The sequence below is a fragment of the Trachypithecus francoisi genome, unplaced genomic scaffold (genome assembly GCF_009764315.1).
Source record: "Trachypithecus francoisi isolate TF-2019V2 unplaced genomic scaffold, Tfra_2.0 Lachesis_group10, whole genome shotgun sequence".
NCBI classification, from domain to species: Eukaryota; Metazoa; Chordata; class Mammalia; order Primates; family Cercopithecidae; genus Trachypithecus; species Trachypithecus francoisi.
Genome location: NW_022681455.1, coordinates 3,962,721 through 3,983,594, shown reverse-complemented (window position 1 = coordinate 3,983,594; position 20,874 = coordinate 3,962,721). Strand labels below are relative to the sequence as shown.

At 43.2% G+C, this 20,874-nt stretch overlaps 2 protein-coding genes across 7 annotated transcripts in view; one reads left to right on the top strand and one right to left on the bottom strand.

Annotated features, from left to right (window-relative positions):
* The first annotated feature begins 362 nt into the window (after positions 1-362).
* On the top strand, positions 363-20,867 carry ECI2 (enoyl-CoA delta isomerase 2). 2 transcript variants are annotated; one of them, XM_033216094.1, is made up of 10 exons: positions 363-473; positions 2,584-2,746; positions 5,426-5,524; positions 5,732-5,920; positions 8,342-8,411; positions 10,347-10,449; positions 11,214-11,334; positions 17,300-17,389; positions 19,086-19,229; positions 20,531-20,867. In XM_033216094.1, exons 1-10 carry the CDS (start codon positions 430-432, stop codon positions 20,684-20,686), a joined length of 1,179 nt encoding a protein of 392 aa, XP_033071985.1. In that variant the 5' UTR covers positions 363-429; the 3' UTR covers positions 20,687-20,867. The 2 variants fall into 2 exon arrangements, with proteins under 2 accessions (XP_033071985.1, XP_033071986.1); XM_033216095.1 differs by having other exon boundaries at positions 365-473; positions 2,594-2,746.
* CUNH6orf201 (chromosome unknown C6orf201 homolog) overlaps positions 5,526-20,874 on the bottom strand; it is a 51,857-nt gene continuing 36,508 nt past the window's right edge. For 3 of the 5 annotated variants that reach the window (XM_033216098.1, XM_033216096.1, XM_033216099.1), the window contains exons 4-6: positions 14,539-14,636; positions 5,931-6,151; positions 5,526-5,807 (exon numbers count right to left, since the gene is read on the bottom strand). In XM_033216098.1, coding sequence (XP_033071989.1) covers positions 14,553-14,636 — 84 coding nt within the window. In that variant the 3' untranslated portion in view covers positions 5,526-5,807; positions 5,931-6,151; positions 14,539-14,552. Of the gene's footprint in view, positions 6,152-14,538; positions 14,637-20,874 lie in introns of all 5 variants that reach the window. The other 2 variants (XM_033216100.1, XM_033216097.1) reach the window with 1 other exon arrangement.

The window sequence follows — 20,874 nt, the reverse complement described above, 5'->3', positions numbered from 1 at the left end:
ATCTGTGCCCCGCCCCACGCGCCGCGCAGGTCCTCCCCGGATCACCGTCCCCGCACCCCGCTCCCTTCCTCCACTCCCGAGTGATACCCGGCCTCGCTCTGGCCCCGCCCCCGCATCTCAGCCCCGAATCCTGACCTCCTAGAGACCCCGCCCCGCCCACGCCCCGACTCCCGGCCCCAGCCCCAGCCCCAAGCCCCGCAGCCCCAGAGCCGCCCACGGGCTAGTGACGCCGAACGCGGCCTGGCTACGTTCTTAGCCTGGCCCCGCCCCAACCCTGGCCCCGCCCATGCCCCAGGTTCCTGCCTGGGCTCTGCTCTCGGCCCCGCCCCGCACCCAAGCCCTGGCCCCACCCCCAAACCTCCGCTTCCCTAGAGCCCCGGCCCCGCCCCCGAGCCCCGGCCCCGCCCCCGAGCCGCCCACGGGGTAGCGATGGCGTATTTGACGTGGAGACTTGCACAGCGTTGGTGTCCGAGGTAAGCTTGGAGCCCCGGCCTCCCGGCCCAAGGTCGCCCGCAGGATACCGCTGTCCAGGCGAAGGTCGTCGCCGTTGGAAGACCCTCCTTCCCTATTGTCTAGGTGGCAACAGGACTTTCTTTGCTGGTTTTCCAGCGAGGCAGTACTAAAGGATAACCACCTCACTCGCGCTCCCTCCTGCACCGATGGGCCCAGAGGGGTCAGGATGGGCGCGTCGGGAGGTCAGGGCTATGGTTCTCTGTCCGCAGTCCCCGAGGTCTCCGCCTGCGTTCGCGCACGCTCCCCTCCTCCTGGGGCCGGACTCCGGGCGGGTGAGCCGCCCCAGCTGGGCACGGTGGTTCCCCGGGCACCCGGGCCTGCACTTCCCAGCCGGCCTGCCTCTGGGGTGCAAAGCGTTGCTTGCTAAAAGCGAGGTAAACGCAAGCCGTTACCACTCGTGTGGACTTAACACTGCTCTCTGGAGAACTCGTATGCTATAAAGTGAAATGGCCGGGTACGCAGTAACGGCTGAGAGGCACGCTCCACCTCCCTGGGGTCCCGGGAAGCCCCCACGAATTTGTGTGTAGGGAACAAAACCGAAACACGGTGGAGGCCTTGAAGTGGTAAAATTATTAGTGATTTTCCCGACTTTATGTATTTCTTAAATGGTCGTGTTTTTGCTATTTGTTTTTAAAACTCACGCTTCATTTAAAAATAAATAAATTTGTTCCACATTTTGTGGAAACTTGTACATTTCGGCTTTCTGTGGACATTTTAAATTTTTCTTTCGTTTTCTACTTGGAATTTGCCATATAAGATGCAGTTTTTCCCTTTACAGAAAATCATTTTAATATAAAACTTACTGTAGGCTGATCTTACTGAATCAGTTACTAAAAGTCCAAAGTTTGAACCTAGAGTTCATTGTACCATTTTCTAGTTACGTAATTGTGTTTGTGTGTGAGGTTTGGGCTTTGTAACCTGTATTATTTTAATCAACTTTGATGCCATTAACTCTACTATTCCGGATCATCGTCACGAACATCCCATTTTTTGCTTGTGGCCTGAGTCCTGTGCATTGACGTTTGCCACCCCCACCCCCGCTCACTGTGTGTGCTTAAAAACCTGCTGATCACCCCGCGGTGGTTGCTGGTTCTGCTCTGTTCCTGGCTGGCTGGTTAAACATCCCCACAGAAAGGGGCGCGCCTGCTGAGCCTCCTTCACTGACTCCCTTCCACTGCAGGTGATTCCCTCCCATCTGCTGAGAAGGCTGTGGCTCTGTCTGGAATGCCGGCAACTGTTCCTATGCCCTTTTGAGTATTTCTTGTATGTTCACATCCATTCTCCCCTCCTTCCACCTGTGTGTATGTTGGAACACCGGTTTTCCAGCAAAGAGACAAGAATTGACCTGATACAGTTTATGGCTTATCAGTGAGTGCAAAGGCTGTTTCAGGACTTTGGGACACTTTACAAAATTCTGTGCACTTTAGCTTTTTGGTCTCCTGCTGTTCACTGTCTTGCGTGCGCTTCACTTCTTGCCTTTGGCAAAATTTACATGGTAATTCCTGTTCTGGCTGTTTTTATCTTAAATTGCTTACAAATACCTCCCTGGATGGTTATTTACTTTTCCTTTTATTTTATTTTATTTTATTTTATTTTATTTTTTTTTGAGACGGAGTCTTGCTCTGCCGCCCAGGCTGGATTGCAGTGGCCGGCTCTCAGCTCACTGCAAGCTCCGCCTCCCGGGTTCACGCCATTCTCCTGCCTCAGCCTCCCGAGTAGCTGGGACTACAGGCGCCCGCCACCTCGCCCGGCTAGGTTTTTGTATTTTTTAGTAGAGACGGGGTTTCACCATATTAGCCAGGATGGTCTCGATCTCCTGACCTCGTGATCCGCCCGTCTCGGCCTCCCAAAGTGCTGGGATTACAGGCTTGAGCCACCGCGCCCGGCCTACTTTTCCTTTTATTTAAAGTTAGTACTGTTAGCTTCCGTATTGAGTTACTATCTTGGAATCCTTACAGCCAATTATCTGCAGCCAGTTTGCTGAGGCAAGTATAAAGAAAATATGGACAAACATGGCATTTTAGTATGTATGGGCTGGGAACAAATAGAAATCAGTCTGCCTAATTGTAGTTCTCTGCAGGTCATTAGTTTCCCAGTAGTTCAGCTGCACCTGAATAGAACAGCAATGAGAGCCAGTCAGAAGGACTTTGAAAATGCAATGAATCAAGTGAAACTCTTGAAGAAGGATCCAGGAAATGAAGCGAAGCTAAAACTCTACGCACTGTATAAGCAGGTAAATGCCTACGGTCTGACATTTAAATAATTTTGGGCAAATGACTCCTTAAGTAGGTAAACTGTGTGTTTACTAAAATGTAGCCTTAATATTTTGGGTTTGTCTTGCTCCCTCTTAAGAGTATTCATATATATATATATATATATATATATACACAAACACATATATATATGTATATGCACGTAAGTTTTTAAATATTAGACCTTGAAATATTATCAAGGCACAAAGTGCCATAGTGTCACGCCAGAGTAAAAGAGACTTACAAGATATAATATTCACATTTGTAGACCTTATTTAGCTCTTGATTAGAATAAATCAATTGAAAAAGGTATCTTTAAGATAATTGGGGAAGTTTTGAATAAGGTCAGAGTGTTAGAAGATACCTAGAAATCATTGTTCATGGTGTCAAGGTTATATAAGAAAATGTTGATATTTTTAAGAAGTGCATACTAAAGGATATCGGGGTGAAACAGAATGGATAGTTGAAGTTCTCTAAGCAAAAAAAGAAAGAAAAGGATAGATGAGACCAGGCATGGGGGCTCACTTCTCTAATTCCAGCACTTGGGGAGGCTGAGGCAGGCAGATCCCTTAAGGTCAGGAGTTTGAGACCAGCCTGGCCAACATGGTTAAACCTCGTCTCTACTAAAAATACAAAAATTAGCTGGATGTAGTGGCATGCACCTGTATTCCCAGCTACTTGGGAAGCTGAGGCAGGAGAATCGCTTGAACCTGTGAGGTGCAGGTTGCAGTGAGCCAAGATGGTGCCACTGCACTCCAGCCTGAGTGACAGAGCGAGATTCTGTCAAAAAAAGAAAAGAGAGAGAGTCGAAGCAAGTAAGGCAATTTGATCATTGTTGAACCTGGATGATGGGTATTGGGAATTCATTATCGTATTCTACTTTGGTATGTTTGGAAATTTTTATAACAAAATTTAAACACTAAAGCTTTCAAGTTTCAATGCCAAAGACTTCCCCAACATGTCTGCCTCTCTGGGCTCCTGTGTTATCTCTTTCTCTGTTCTATGATGGGTATGAACTTCTCTTTCATATGGGTGTGTATAGTAAAAAATTTAACCTTGTCCCAAAGGAGGGGTGGCTTTGTCCTCAGCTTCTGGGAAGTGAATCCCTAAAGCCTGACAGGAGTGTCTTTATTTGCCTGGATTGTCTTAACAATGTGATTTAGGGTGGGGGCTTCAGGTTATACAGTCAGGCACAGGTGATGGAGCCCCACTGAAAACTCTGGACCCTGAGACTGGATGAGCTGAGCGTCTCTGGTTGGCAGGACTGCCCTGTGTACTGTCAAATCAGTTCGGGGAGAGGTGCCCTGTCCTGACTCCATGGGGAAAGGACAGTGGAAACTCCACGTTTGCTACTGCCCCAGACTCCATCCTGTGTGTGTCCTCCCTTGGATGATTCTCATGTCTATCCTTTCCCTTAAGAAACTATTAACTGTGTGTTTAACAACTTGCAGTGAGTTCTGGGTGTCTTTCTAGTAAATTATTGCACCTGAGGGTGGTCTTGGGAGCCCTCCAGCCTTGCAGTCGGTGGTAGCATTGAGGACAGTCAGGAGACAAGGGCAAGCCCTTATCCTGTGGGCTGTGTTCCCTCTAACTTCTAGGTTGGCTAACTCCTGCCAGATGACACTATCTCTATCTAAAGAAATTCACAGCCTCCTTTACTGCCTTTTTCTTTTCTTTTTTTTTTTCTGAGACAGTTTTGCTCTGTCACCCAGGGTGGAGTGCAGTGGCACCATCTCAGCTCACTGCAACCTCCGCCTCCCAGGTTCAAGCAATCCTCCTGCCTCAGCCTCCCGAGTAGCTGGAATTACAGGAACTCGCCACCATGCCTGGCTAATTTTTGTATTTTTAGTAGAGATGGGGTTTCACCATATTGGTCAGGCTGGTCTTGAACTCCTAACCTCAGGTGATCCACCCACCTCAGCCTCCCAAAGTGTTGGGATTACAGGTGTGAGCCTTCCGGCCTGTTTTCCAAAGACTCTTTCTTCTTTCCTCTTTTAGCTAACTGTATTATAAAAGTTTAAAATTTTAAGTGGAATTTTAAATTGCCATTTCTGAAAAGTAGCTGAATGGGATATAATTATTCATCTCAAAATACCCACTCCGTCTAGCCTCAAAAATAAAATTTAATTCCTTTTTGCATTTTACTTACATGGTTTTCAGTTAAGTTTCCTAAGAACCAGTGGCTCTGACAGCCCCACCCTAGTCCCTCAGCTACAGTTTCGTTGCCCAGGTACCAAAAGTCCACCACTGAATTCGTGGTGTTTTTTTGTACCTTTAGATGGGCTTTTGGAATATGCTGTGGGTTTCCAAATATTTGTTGACTAGTTCCTTTTAAAGATTGTTTGCTTGAATATTTTGTTTGTGGAAAATATGATTACCAATATAAAACTAATGAACCATTAGAATTTTTTAGAAAGTACTTCCCCAAAACCTTTATTTTCATAGACAGGCAGTTATTTATTTCCAGTCTTTTTTCTGTTGTTTGTGCATTTTTGGCAATAACACCAAAAAGACTGGAGGGGAAAATTCAGATCAATTTACATACCCCGTGAAAGGATTTGGGGGAGGCATTCATGCGCCTGTGGATTTTATGGGTCTTAAATATTTAGGGGTCCAGTTTATATGGACACTTGACTATATTGCCCCTCTCCTTTTCACAGGCCACTGAAGGACCTTGTAACACGCCCAAACCAGGTGTATTTGACTTGATCAACAAGGCCAAATGGGATGCATGGAATGCCCTTGGCAGCCTGCCCAAGGTGAATTTACTAGTTACTCTGCTTTTATTTGCTGTAATTCTAAAGAAGGTTGGTGCTTCTCATTAAGCCATTATAAATGGAGCCTTCAAGATCTCGATGCGCTTCTATTCTTTCTTCATTGCAAGGTGCTAGTTATTAGTATGGTAACTTTCTCAACGTCCTTATTCATTGACCATGGGCTGAGGCTGTTTGTCATCTTCCATTCAGGAAACTGCCAGGCAGAACTATGTGGATTTGGTGTCCAGTTTGAGTCCTTCGTTGGAATCCTCTAGTCAGGTGGAGCCTGGAACAGACAGGAAATCAACTGGGTATGAAACTCTGATGGTGACCTCCGAAGATGGCATCACAAAGATCATGTTAAACCGGCCCACAAAGAAAAATGCCCTGAACGTGGAGGTAATGCTACCTGCCCTCGGAGTTGGTCCGCTTTTCTTTTCTTCTTCTGTGTGTTTCACGCAAAAGCTGTAGCGTTTTCAGCATCCTTCCTGTTTTGTGGTATGTCTTGTTTGATTTGTGCAGGAAGGTTGGTCATTGTGGCTACTTCATACAACAGAGTCAAGCATTCATTGTTTAGAGTTTGTGAACTTCAGGTAGGTTCTGATATACCCAAAAGGCACCGTGATTTTCCTAATGATGGAAGCACAAATCAATTAATATAAATGAAGCATGTTGCCATGAGAGAATTCACATAGAAGCCATCGATGTCGGTGTGGACTGCTCCCAGAAGTGCCTTCACGCCACTTAGACGTGAAACGCAGTCTTTCTGCTTGCATGGGCGCTTCCTTCTTTACAAGTATAGGGAGAAAGGAGAGAAGGACTTGATCTTAAATCATTACCCAACTCGGCTTTAAAGTCGCCGCTTCCCTCGGCAACTGTAGTCTTTGAATCTCTCATTGAACTAGAATGATAATAAAATAACCACTGTAGCCTCTTCTCCTTGAAAAAGATTATAGGGAATTAATTGGATGCTTGGTGCTCCACTGGGACTAAAATTTGAGAGGACTATAGCTGTTGGGTCAGTAACCTCCATTGTGGCAGAAAGAGCATACTCACTTTACAATCATCTTCAGAATTTCCTGAAGTGGGATATATGTCATTCAGCTCATAAAGCATTTAATGCTCAAACTTTATTTCCACTTTCCCCTCACTCATTTCTCTACAGCTATGGTAATAATAGCTACTCTGTACAGAGTGCCTAATGAGTGCCAGCACTCTCCACACAGACGTTTATTTAATCCTCACAAGGAGCCTACTGTTATCATTTCTTAATAATAAGATAATTAGATTAAGAAGTAACTTGCTCAAGTTCACATAACAAATAAGCAGCAAAACCTAAATTGAAACCCTGATAGCCAGTCGTGGTGGCTCACCCCTGTAATCCCAGCACTTTGGGAGGCCAAGGTGGGCAGATCATTTGAGGTCAAGAGTTCAAGACCAGCCTGGCCAACATGGTGAAACCCCATCTCTACTAAAAATACAAAAAATTAGCTGGGCATGGTGGTGCGCACCTGTAGTCCCAGCTACTCTGGAGACTGGGGCAGGAGAATCTCTTGAACTGGGGAGGTGGAAGTTGAGCTGAGATCACGCTATTGCACTCTAGCCTGGGCCTCGCAGTGAGACTCCCATCTCAAAAAAAAAAAAAAAAAAAAGAAACCCTGAGAATCTATCTTCTAATCCTGGTCTCACCAGTTGCCCTGCTGTGTTGTGTTATAACTACAATGATGGAGTGAGTTCCTTATCACTTCCCTCAGGAGAAATGCTTAGGTGCTTATTCATGTGCAGTCATCCCTTGGTATCTGATGGGGATTGGTTCCAGGACCTCCTCATGAACACCAAAATCCGCGGAACCTGTAGTCCCCCATAAAAAGGCGTAATATTTGCGTATAACCTTTATATACACTTTCATATACTTTAAATCATCTCTAGAGTACTTATAATACTGCATACAATGTAAATGCTCTATTAAAATAGTTGTTATACTGTATTGTTTAGGGACTAATGATAAGAGAAAAAGTCTGTACATGTTCAGTATAGACACAGAATTCTTTTCCAGATATTTTTGATCTGTGATTGGTTGAATCTATGGATGTGGAACCGGTGGATACAGAGGGCCAGCTGTTTCATGTGAAGTCCATGTTTCTTTTGCAGTGTATTTGTATCTATAAGTATCAGCCTTCTTCATTCTTTCCCACACTGAAATCTCATCTAAGGTTGAAATTGCACCTGTTTTAAATGCATTAAAAGCTATACAGCTGCATGTCCAAGATTTTCAGAAATGTTGCTGATTTAAAATTCTGAGGCCCCTTCCTTGAATACCATTACAGTGTCTTGAAAATTCCAGCCAGACACTTCCCAGACTGCCAGGGGCTTCCTTGAGGTCACAACAGAGACGTTGCTTTGTAGAAAGTTTTCTCTGACCGCCTCTCACTCTGCCCACTCTAGATAGGCCTCAGCACCTCCTCTGAGTTCCCTGCTGCTTCAGGCTTTCCACCCCCCTCCTCATTTGAACATGATAGTCCTCTGTTAATTCCAAAAGCTCAAGGACTGTTTCTTTCTTGTTCCCTTTTGGAAAAAAGGTGGTTTATAGCCGGCAGCAACTACCATAGCACCAGGTACATAATATGCACCAAGTAATTGTAAAAGGAATGAAAGTTCTTTCAGGTGTATCGGTCCACCTTTTTTGGTTATAAAATACAACCAAAATAAATGTGAGGCACTTTGTTGAGAGCAGGCTTCCAGCCTGACATTTGTGAGTCCATTGATTGATGATTCCTGTGTTCAGAGTTCTTTTCTTTTCCCTGTCTTCCCATTACACAGATGTATCATGAAATTATGCATGCACTTAAAGCCGCCAGCGAGGATGACTCAGCCATCACTGTTTTAACAGGTAAGAGACTTTCTCAGACATCCTAATTAAATTCCTATTTTGAGGGGCGTCTTAATAGACAGGAAATTGAATTAAAAAGCTCTAAGACCCGGAGGCCGAGGCGGATGGCTCACGAGATCAGGAGTTCGAGACCAGCCCGACTAACATGGTGAAACCCCATCTCTGCTAAAAATACAAAAATTAGCCAAGCATGATGGCAGACACCTGTAATCCCAGCTACTCAGGAGGCTGAGGCAGGAGAATCACTTGAACCCGGAAGGTGGAGGCTGCAGTGAGCCGAGATCACGAACCACTTTTTTTCCAAAAGGGAACAAGAAAGAAATAGTCCTTGAGCTTTTGGAATTAACAGAGGACTATCATGTTCAAATTAGGAAGAGGGTAGAAAGTACGAAGCAGCAGGGAACTCAGAGGAGATGCTGAGGCTTATCTAGTGTGGGCAGAGTAGGAGGTGATCAGAGTACTGCACTCCAGCCTGGGCAACAGAACGAGGCTCTGTCTCAAAAATAAATAAATAAAACTCTAAGTTCTTTTCCAGTACTGTCATACTCTGATTTATAAATATACAAAAAATATTTTTAAAAACCCACAGATACCCACTTCTTTGCAATTACCCAACATAAATTAAGACACATAATGTCCACAAAAAGACTTTTTTTCTTTTTTTTTTTTTTTTTTGAGACGGAGTCTCACTCTGTCACCCAGGCTGGAGTGCAGTGGCCGGATCTCAGCTCACTGCAAGCTCCACCTCCCGGGTTTACGCCATTCTCCTGCCTCAGCCTCCCAAGTAGCTGGGACTACAGGCGCCTGCCACCTCGTCCAGCTAGTTTTTGTATTTTTTAGTAGAGACGGGGTTTCACCATGTTCGCCAGGATGGTCTCGATCTCCTGACCTCGTGATCCGCCCATCTCGGCCTCCCAAAGTGCTGGGATTACAGGCTTGAGCCACCGCGCCCGGCCCACAAAAAGACTTTTACAGGCGCACTCATGGTAACCTGATTTATAACTACCAGAACCAGAAAACAACTCAAATGTTCAAAAACACATGGATAAATAAACAAATTGTTGACTATTTGTACAATGGGGTACTCAGCAATAAAACAGAATAAATGATAAAAGAATATGGATGCATCTTTAAAATGCAGTTCCGCAAAATAAAGACAGGAGTTTACATATTTGTATGAGTGCACTTGTAGAAAGTTCTGCAGTAGGCAGAAGTTCTTCTCTATGGAAATTGAAGTCAGAAAGTGATTGCCTTGGAGCAGGTGGGATGGTATGGCTAGAAAGGAGCCTACGGGAAACTTCTGGGGTGATGGAGATGCTCTGTATCTTGTTTTGGATGGTGATCTTGTGGGTATTTAAAAATATTAAAACAACTAAATGAACATTTAAGAACTGGTTGTTTTATTATATATAAATTATACTTTAATTAAACACACACACTCAAGCACACTTTCAGTGGCTCTTAGAATAAAGGAAAAACTTCTTCATGGGATCTACAAAGCACCGCCAGGTCTATTCCGCCAGTCCTCACCCTGCACCAACTTCCCCCTGGCTTTCTCTGAGTCAGCTACAGTGGCTCTTATTTCATCTACACTGGGGATAACCTCTCCGAAGAGCCTTTGCACACATCTCAATTCAGTTGTCCCTTCCTTGGGAAAGTTCTTTCCTGAACTCCCTGATTAGACCAACCCTCCTGGTACATACCCTCATTTCATGATGCACCTCTCCTCTATTTCAACAGTGGCATTAGCTACATTTATCTGTGTGTTTTTATAGATCAGTGTCCAGTGTACTCACTAGTTTGTAAGTTAGGGCAGGAACCATCGCTGGTTCTCCAGTGTATTTCCCGTGCCTACCCATAGAGTTTTGCATGCAGTAGATACTCAAGAATTATAGGATGAATGAATGAGGGATGTGTTGATTTTCTTACTTATAGGAAATGGTGACTATTACAGTAGTGGGAACGACCTGACTAACTTCACTGATATTCCCCCTGGTGGAGTAGAGGAGAAAGCTAAAAATGGTGCCATCTTACTGAGGTAAGAGTAACTGACCTTCCTGTAATCCCAGAGGGCCCGTTCTTAGTCATCAAAGTGGTATTTAGTTGAGCAAAAGTGAAATATCTACTTCTCTGTGTCAGTGCAGTTAATTGTGACTTTGGACAAGCATATTTCTCTAAACTGCCTCCATCCATAGGTGGGCATTCATTCTCTCTCTTTGACCTCCGTTACCTGTTCATCCTGCTGGTCTCATGAGATTTGACTGGAAAACATAAAAGTGAGCTATAGTTGTAAACAAAATTATTTTGCATTGAGGTAGAGGAATGTGGCAAATTCTCATCGAGCCAGAGGAATGGGCGATTTCCACGAATGCTGAAAGTAGGAGACTCGGAGGAGTCTTATAAAACACAGGAGGAGGTCATGAAGGCTTTCCTCTTTTTTCCTGCCAAATCTGTCATTCCCACTTGCTGTGATATTGCAGCGTGTGCTCAGTCACCCAACCTCATCTCTAAGACTGCGGCTGGTTTACAGCCCTGAACTCGCTGTCCAAATACAAGATTCAAACCAGGGTTGACTCGTAGGTCTCTCTGGTTGGTCTTCCATCCACTGCCATTCAAATGGATGCCCTGGATGAATCTGGTGCAGAGGATCAGGGAAGTGGCAGGACAGGGAGGCACTGCCCGTGGTGGCAGTGGAAATACCCAGCCTGACAAAAGGCTTTATCTCAGAGTCAGACTGTCTTGCCCATGCTTCAGTCATGCTGCTTTGGCACATTTCATGATTTTGTGTTTCCATTTCTGTAGAGAATTTGTGGGCTGTTTTATAGATTTTCCTAAGCCTCTGATTGCAATGGTCAATGGTCCAGCTGTGGGCATCTCCGTCACCCTCCTTGGGTTATTCGATGCTGTGTATGCATCTGACAGGGTAAGTCAGCTCCCAGAAAGCAAGAGGGCAGGCAAGCAGCGCGAGACGGGGGCCTTTGAATCCTCCTCCAGCGTTGCCAGTCATAAGCAGGTTACATGTTGTTTGTGGTAGAATTAACTGAATTTAGATTTTTCCCAAAGCATTAGTCTAATTTGACTGATTTTATTTTTCCTTCATTATTAACTTGCATTTTGTTGTGAACATTGTTCCAACTCGGATTGTTCTAGATTCTAATCAAGTTCCACAACAGGTATTCAGTTTTCATGCTACTCTGAAACATTCGGGAGACACTTGAAAATTTGTTACGGGAGGGAGGAATAGCATCTTCGCAGGTTGTGCAAGGGATTATTTAATCCTTTTTACTGAGTAAATGCATTTAGAATTTTAGAATGAGAAGGAACTGTGAGCATTATCTACTCTCACTCCCTTTGCAGGTAAGAAAACTGAAGCTCTGAGAAGTTCCTTGCCCAGAACACAATTCAGCCTTGTGTTCACCATTGCATTATATCGATTTTAGTTTTTATTTTTACTATAGTAGTAATATATATATCATAGTGGAAAATAAAATTGTGAAAGATACGAAAAAGTACCAAGAAAAGCTACAAGGTAAACATCACTCCTTATCTTACCACCTAGAGATAACCAGTCCTAACATTTGGGTTATTAACTTATTTAACCAGGCCCTGCCTGCTGGAACCCTAGGCTGTTTCCAGTTTTTATCATTACAAGCACCTAATAACCACCTTTAGGGCATCAGATTGTTTGTTCCAGTGACTTATGCTTATGTGATGGTAAAATGTGCTGATTACAGCCTTCTAGGAAACATGGTTTTTACCACTGAAGAGATTTCTAGTTTTGTTCAGAGGTATTTTCCCTACTGATACACAGGACCATATAATAGCATCCTTAATTCTTTGAATTTTCTTTTGCTGGATTCCATTGAACCAGATTGGATGTATTGACAGACCTAATTCTTACGAATAATTTTCCCGCAAAAATAGCAAATGAGGTTCTAGGTGCCAGGCTGCCCAACCTTTGTAGGTGAAGGTTTCTTTTCAAAGGCAGAAATCAGTGTCTTTGTTCACAGTCTTGTGTTAGATGACTGATTAGTCATCGACCTGCTTTTAACAGGGACTGGGTCAATAGTTCCTGACCTAAAATTGGGGATCTCTTTCTTTAGTACTTGGAGAGCAAATATTGTATTTGAATCTTGTTCTGATTCTCCCACTGAATTGAAAATTACTTTCAATATACATCGTTTTTTTTTTTAAGAGATGGAAGTCTCACTCTGTCACCCAAGCTGAAGTGCAGCGGCATGATCTTGGCTCACTGCAACCACCACCTACCGGCTTCAAGCGATTCTCCCACTCAGCTTCCTGAGTAGCTGGGATTACAGGTGCGCGCCACCACACCCAGCTAATTTTTTTGTATTTTTAGTAGAGACAGGGTTTCACTGTGTTGGCCAGGCTGGTCTCGAACTCCTGACCTCAGGTGATTCACGCGCCTTGGCCTCCCGAAGTGCTGGGAGTACTGGTGTGAACCACCGAGCCTGGCCTACGTCATCCTTTTAAAAATGTTGATGACTTCCGTCTTATGATATAAATTATAATAAATGTTGAAATCAGAGAAGATATATACATAATATATATAAAATGTATCTATTCTATATATTATAATGTATATTGCATATATATATTAAATGTTAAAAAATTTGGCCAAAAGTAAAATTTATTTGTCAAATAGTATCTGCTGATAAAAGTTTGCCCAACCTAATAAACCAAGCATCAATTTAAAATAAAGGAAATTGAGGTGGGCAGATCACCTGAGGTCAGGAGTTCAAGACCAGCCTGGCCAACATGGTGAAACACCATCTCTACTAAAAATATAAAAATTAGCCAGGCTTGGTGGCGGGTGTCTGTAATCCCAGCTACATTGGAGACTGAGGCAGGAGAATTGCTTGAACCCAGGAGGTGGAGGTTGCAGTGAGCCGAGATCGTACCACAGCATTCCAACCTGGATGACAGAGCGAGACTCCATCTCAAAAAAGTATATAAGTAAAAAATAAATAAAATAATGGAAATATGCTAAAGGAAAAGGCTGTAGAAAAAAATCATTTTATAGGATTTATCATTATTGGCTTCAAGAATAAATAAATGATGGGTTAATATTTAACCCATATAACCAAAATATTAATTAGTACATTTTTTCTATTTTGTACTGTGGGCAGTCGTTACTAATGCCTATTAGCTCTGTCAGCAAATGATACATTTCCTGTATAAGTTAAGAAAAAGGTAGAAATCATAACAATAATACATCTTTGAGTGGTCACTGTTTAGGCACTCTGTTAACATGCATTGTATATAAGTATACGCATACACGCATACATATTCACGTAATGTACAGAGCAGCCCTATGAAAGAAGGATGTGGCCGGGTGCAGTAGCTCACACCTGTAATCCCAGCACTTTAGGAGGCCAAGGCAGGTGGATCACCTGAGGTCGGGAGTTCAAGACCAGCCTGGCCAATGTGGTGAAACCCCATCTCTACTAAAAATACAAAAATTAGCCAGGTGTGGTGGTGGGCACCTGTAGTCCCAGCTACTTGGGAGGCCAAGGCAAGAGAATTGCTTCAACCCAGGAGGCAGAGGTGGCAGTGAACTAAGATCATATCACTGTACTCAAGGCTGGGCAACAGAGGGAGACCCTGTCTATAAAAACAAACATTCTCCTCCAGCGTGGCAAAAATAATTTTTACAATCTAGGCTGGGCATGGTGGCTCATGTCTGTAATCTCAGCACTTTGGGAGGCCAAGGCAGGTGGATCACTTGAGGTCAGGAGTTCGAGGCCAGCCTGGCCAACATGGTGAAGCCCCGTTTCTACTAAAACTACAAAAATGAGCTGGGTGTCGTGGCACATGCCTGTAATTCCAACTACTCGGGAGGCTGAAGCAGGAGAATCGCTTGAACCCGGGAGACAGAGGTTGCGGTGAGCCGAGATTGTGCCACTGCACTCAAGGCTGGGCGACAGAGCGAGACTCCATCTCAAAAAAAGAAGGTTCCCAGTTTATAAATGAGAAAACTGTGGCACATAAAGGGTAAGAAAGTCACTAAGTAGTCTGATGCCAGAGCCTAAACCCTTAACTCCATCTTCTGCTCTTTCTGAAAATAAGCATTTTAAATGCTGCTTATTGGCAACTTTGCGCGTACCTGTTTGTGTCCCTTTAGCTGTTGTTGGCAGTTTTCTCAGTTTCCTGCTTATGTTCCTTAGGCTGTGTCTTCTGGGTACATTTTTTTGAATAAGTTTTCTTTTGGATAAAAAAAGAAGATACATGACATTAACAGAAACTTTTTAAAATATTTTGATTTTTTGATTATTTTTATTTATATGCTGCATACATTATAGATTGATATCTTCTAACAATTATGCATTAAAAATAACACCATGTCTGGTTATAGGAAATGAAATCTAAATATTCTTTTACATATTATAAATTTTAAATTAACATTCTTTCATAATTTATTCATCAAGAAACACAAAAATGTTTCTTAAATGTATAAAAACGAAAAAACTAAAAACGACTATATACTGATTAACCAATATTGAATTAATTTCAGTAGTTAAAGCCAATCAAAAAAACCACTGGGGCAAAATCAAGACAAATGACAGACTGAGGAAACAGTTTTTCAACTCATGTAAGAAAAGCTGATCTCTCTACAGTATTTTTTAAAGTGTGTCTATAAAGCTAGAATACAAATGGGCAATGGTGAGGAATGAATAGGTTAGACAAAATGAAATGTAAAGGGCTATTAAAACCATATGAGAGAAACCATTGAGAAAATGAAAAGAGAAGCCACAGAGCAGGAGAAAAGATTTGCCTGATGCTCTATTAAAAGACTTGCAACCTGAATGTGTATCTTACAACTATATAATAAGAAAGTAAACAGCCTAACTTAAAAAATAGTGAACAAAATATCTTAACAGTTGTTTCACCAAAGAAAATATACGTATGTCTACTAAGTACATGGTAAAAGACTCCATACCATTAATGGTTAGGGACATGCACATTAAAACCACAGTGAGACCTCACTACACACCTACTAGCATGGTTAAAATGAAGAAGACTTTTAATAGCTAGGTTTGGTGAGGATGTGGAGCAGTTGGAACTTTCATATATTGCTGGTGGGAATGTCAAATGGTACAACTACTCTAGAAAACAGTTCAGCAGCTTCTAAGCTAAATATACATTTACCACACAGCCCAGCCATTCCACCATTTAGGTATTTACCTGTGATAATTGCAAACACTCAGTTTTCACCCAGTGACCTGTACACAAGTGTTCCTAACTACCTTTTTGTTAAAATTATCTGAACATTTTTATTTTTAAATTTTTTTTCAGTTTCATTGAGGTATACTTGACAAATAAGAATTGTACAGTCAGGTGCGGCATAACAACGTTTTAGTCAATGACAAACTGCATGTAAAACGGTGGTCCCCTAAGATTGTAACACCATATTTTACTATACTTTTTTTTTTTTTTCACTCTGTCACCCAGGCTGGAGTGCAGTGGCATGATCTCGGCTCACTGCAGCCCCCTCCTCCTGGGTTCAAGCAATTCTTGTGCCTCAGCCTCCCGAGTAGCTGGGACTCGCGGTGCACACCACCACACCAGGCTAATTTTTGTATTTTTAGTAGAGATGGGGTTTCACTATGTTGGCCAGGCTGGTCTCGAACTCCTGACCTCAGGTGATTTGCCCACCTCCGCCTCCCAAAGTGCTGGGATTACAGGGGTGAGCCACCACACCCAGCCGACCTTTTCTATGTTTGATATATTTAGATACACAAATGCCATTTGTTACAACTACCTAGAGTATTAAGTATAATATGCTGTCCAAGTTAGTAGCCTGGAAGCAGTAGACTGTACCACATAGCTAGGTGTGCAGCAGGCTGTAGTGTCCAAGTATATGTAAGTATACTCCATGATGTTGGCACAATGACAAAATTGCCTAATTAGGCATTTCTAAGAACATATCCCCATTGTTAAGCAACACACGACTGTGTATATTTAAGGTGTTCAACTTGTTTTTCATGGCAGCCTTCTTCATAATAGCCTTTCATACATTGCTGGTGGCAATGTGAAATGGTACAACCATTTGAATACTAGAAACAACACCAATGGCATTAACTGGTGAATGATAAACGTATTATTGTACCTCCATACAAAGGAATACTACTCAGAAATAGCAAGGAACAAACTACTTACACAACAGCATGGTGACTCTCAGAAGTCAGACTCAAAAGGCTACAGAATGTAGGATTCCACTTACACAACATTCTGTAAAAGTGAGAACTGTGGGGACGGAAAACAGATTAGCAGCTGCCTGTGGGTGGGAGGGAGGGACTGACTACAGAAGGCCCCCGGAACCTTTCGGGGTGGTTGAAATGTTCCACATCTCAGTAGCAGTGGTGGCTGCATAACTGTATTTGTTAAAACTCATCCAACTATACACTTTTAAATGGTGAATTGTGTGTGCATATTAACCACATAATCTTAATTTTTAAATAAATATTATTAAGTATTGTGAAGTTATAAGCAAATCATGATTTTTTAAAATAACACATGAAACCAGGCGCGGTGGCTCACGCCTGTAATCCCAGCACTTTGGGAGGCCGAGGCAGGTGGATCACCTGAGGTCAGAAGTTTGAAACCAGCCTGGCCAACATGGCAAAACCCTGTCTCTACTAAAAATACAAAAATGAGCCAGGCATGGCAGCACATGCCTGTAATCCTACCTACTCGGGAGGCTGAGGCAAGAGAATCGCTTGAACCCGAGGGGTGGATGTTGCAGTAAGCTGAGATCACGCCACTTCACTGCAGCCTGGGCAGAAGAGCAAAACTCTGTTTCAAAAAAAAACAAAAAACAAATCACACATGGAAAGATGGTTTTCTTTTCTCTCCTGCCTCTGCAGGCAACATTTCATACACCATTTAGTCACCTTGGCCAAAGTCCGGAAGGATGCTCCTCTTACACTTTTCCGAAGATAATGAGCCCAGCCAAGGTAACTTTTGGAATGTTTAAAAATAAAATTTTATGGGTCTCTCTGTTCTTTCCCTTGCTAATATGGACAAAAGAGAAGCTAATTATTTGCTCTTCAACTCTAAGAGCTTTACCAGTGGAGGAATCAGGTTATGGGAAGTATCTGCTATGCAGGAAAATTAGAAATTCTTTCTGCAACTCCCAGAACTGGGATCCTCCTCTTTCAGCTGGCTGCTTAGTGCTAGCTGCATTGCAAGCAGCACAACACCTCAGCCTTGCAGCTGTGTGGCATTAGTCCCTGGAAGGACCAGGGCTGTGCCAGCCTCCCTTGGTCCCCTGAGTTTGGAGGCCACTCGGTTCCTTTATGCATGACCAGTGTCTCCTAAGGAGAAACATGATGATGTCTTCATTTTCAGAGTTACAGGAAGTACCAACAGATGGGAGGTTTTTGGGGCTCACTGCTGCCAGAGCCACTCCCAATCACAGCGGCCTCTCCCTCAGCCTGCCTCACAGGTGTATTCTCTCCCAGGCTGGTTAAGTGGCTGCTCAGGTCTTTCACTGTGTTTCCTTGTTGCCAGTGCCCTGTGGCATGACTTAAAGGGGATTGTGACAAGACTAGAAGCTGAGTTATAGGAAAAGGCTTGGCAAATATTCCTCAAGATCGCAAAGTGGGGCAGTGGGAATTGAGCCTATTTTCATTGCCTATTAGGATTTTGTTTAAAACTTGTATGTTTTTACTCTCATTAGGCTATCACATACCCTGAATTGAACTTGGGAAGGGGGCAGAACTGACTCTACAAGTCTTAGAGCATTTAACTAATTAGAGCATTCCTTGGCCGGGTGCAGTGGCTCACACCTGTAATCCTAGCACTTTGGGAGGCCGAGGCTGGTGGATCACTTGAGATCAGGAGTTCAAGACCAGCCTGGCCAACATAGTGAAACCCCGTCTCTACTAAAAATACAAAAATTAGCCAGGCATGGTGGTGGGCACCTGTAATTCCAGCTACTCAAGAGGCTGAGGCAGGAGAATCATTTGAACTCAGGAGGCGGAGGTTGCAGTGAGCCAAGATCGTGCCACTGCACCCCAGCCTGGGCAACAGAGTGAGACCTGTCTCAAAAAAAAAGAAGAGCATTCCTTTTCTGGAAAAGAAATTGCAAATGTAGAGAGGATATCCGCTTAATGTCTTCAGTTTTTTCGGAAACTTAACTACAAGTCTTTACTTTCCTTCAGTCAAATAGAACTAATTGGAGTACCAATGCAGGTAAAGAAAGCTCTCAGAGCCAGATCACTGGGTAGAGTTTCCAGAGAATGGCATTTTGAAAGTTTCTAAAGGTTGACCCAATGACCGTGATTTTTCTTTCCTTTTTGCCTCTTTAAAATAATAGTTTATAGTGTATAAAATGGAAAATCACAGTTGCTGTGGGTTATAGAATCAAGCATCTGCTTCAGATCATTTCTGCCCTGGGCCCCCTGATCTTGCCCCTCCAGCAACGACACACACAGAAGCAGCAGCCCTTACTGACCTTCCCAGGAGCCTGTCTCAGCACACACTTTGCAAACCATTGCCTGTTCAGGTTATCAGCTCCTCGCTTACTGAGAAATACCAGCAACCTCAAAAGACCATGAGTAAATCTCTCTAAGCCTCCTGAAAGCAGTTAACGGAAGCCTTGTTTTATTAGGTTAGTATCTTAACCTTGCTTCTTGCTTTTCATTTCAGGCAATAGAGATGCTTGTTTTTGGAAAGAAGTTAACAGCAGGAGAAGCATGTGCTCAAGGACTTGTTACTGAAGTTTTCCCTGATAGCACTTTTCAGAAAGAAGTCTGGACCAGGCTGAAGGCATTTGCAAAGCTTCCCCCAAATGTTAGTATTTATCTTTTACTTCTAAGAACCTTGAAAATGATTTCCTAAGGGAAAAATGTATTTGCCTTTAGAGAATAAGTCAAAAAACACAAGACACATCTTCAGTTACCTCCAAGCACATCGAAATTTGGGATTAAAAATAACTGTAGTAATGTTGGAAATACAGTACTGATTTTTACAAAACTTATCAAATAGACCTTCCATTTCTGTGTGAGGACGGAGGGGCAATTCTGTATGGGGATTACTTGAGCAGCATGCTAGGCAGTATTTGCTGAGCACTTTTACTTTGGAATCCAGGTGAGAAGCATGGATTAGCTACTTGAGGAGAGTCTTATTGTGTAGCACTTTTGTTTTTATATGTGGTAGCGAGTGAGTGACTGCTTTTATATTCTTGCTATTCAAAGTGTAGTCCTGGAACCAGATGCTTGAGCAGCTACCTGAGGCTCTTTGGAAATGTGCTATCACAGGTCTGCCCCACGCCTACTGAAGTGATTTATATGCACACTGAATTTCGAGAAGCCTTGTCTTATATTACACATGCAGCTTAAGATGTAACAGCATTAGGGCCGAGAACGGTGGCTCACGCCTGTAGTCTCAGTACTTTGGTAGGCAGAGAAGGGCAGATCACCTGAGGTCAGGAGTTCAAGAACAGCCTGACCAACATGGCAAAACCCCATCTCTATTAAAAAAAAAAAAAATACAAAAATTAGCCAGGCATGGTGGTGGGTGCCTATAATCCCAGCTGCTCTGGATGCTGAGGCAGGGAGAATTGCTTGAACCAGCGAGGTGGAGGTTGCAGTGAGCCAAGATTGCACCACTGTACTCCAGCCTGGGCGACAGAGTGAGACTCTGTCTCAGAAAAAAAAAAAAAAAAAAAGATTTAACAGGATTCATTAAATGAACATGGGAGAAACAAGAACCAGCATCGATCGTAGAATAATCCCACTCCTGTTAGATTAACTTTTTTTTTTTCTTTTTGAGACAGAGTCTCACTCTTGTCACCCAGGCTGGAGTGCAATGGTGCAATCTCGGATCACTGCAACCTCCGCCTCCTGGGTTCAAGTGATTCTCTTGACTCAGCCTCCTGAGTAGCTGGGATCACAGGCATGTGCCATCACAACCAGCTAATTTTTGTATTTTTAGTAGAGATGGGATTTCACCATGTTGGCCAGGCTGGCCTTGAACTCCTGACCTCAACTGATCTGCCCGCCTTGGCCTCCCAAAGTGCTGGGTTATAGGCATGAGCCACCACCTCAAGCCTAGATCAACTCTTAACCTTATTGTTGGTTTTGTTTTTCCAGGCCATGAGAATTTCAAAAGAGATAATCAGGAATAGAGAGAAAGAAAAACTACACGCTGTTAATGCTGAAGAATGCAGTGTCCTTCAGGGAAGATGGCTGTCAGATGAATGCATGAATGCGGTGGTGAACTTCTTATCCAGAAAATCAAAACTGTGATGACCACTACAGCGGAGTAAAGCATGTCCAAGGAAGGAGGTGCTGTTACCTCTGATTTCTAGTACTTGAACTAAATAAGCTTCATTGTGCCTTTTGCAGTACTAAAATATCAGTTACAATGATGATGTTTCACTACAGCCCTGATGAATAAAAAATTTTGTAAAACAAACTTAAGAATTCACATAGGT

Excerpts from the sequence above, each read along its gene's own strand:
- ECI2 (XM_033216094.1), top strand. The coding sequence starts at position 430 with ATGGCGTATTTGACGTGGAGACTTGCACAGCGTTGGTGTCCGAG. Across the intron at positions 5,921-8,341 it reads AAAATGCCCTGAACGTGGAG|ATGTATCATGAAATTATGCA; the intron begins GTAATGCTACCT and ends CCCATTACACAG. Across the intron at positions 8,412-10,346 it reads AGCCATCACTGTTTTAACAG|GAAATGGTGACTATTACAGT; the intron begins GTAAGAGACTTT and ends TCTTACTTATAG.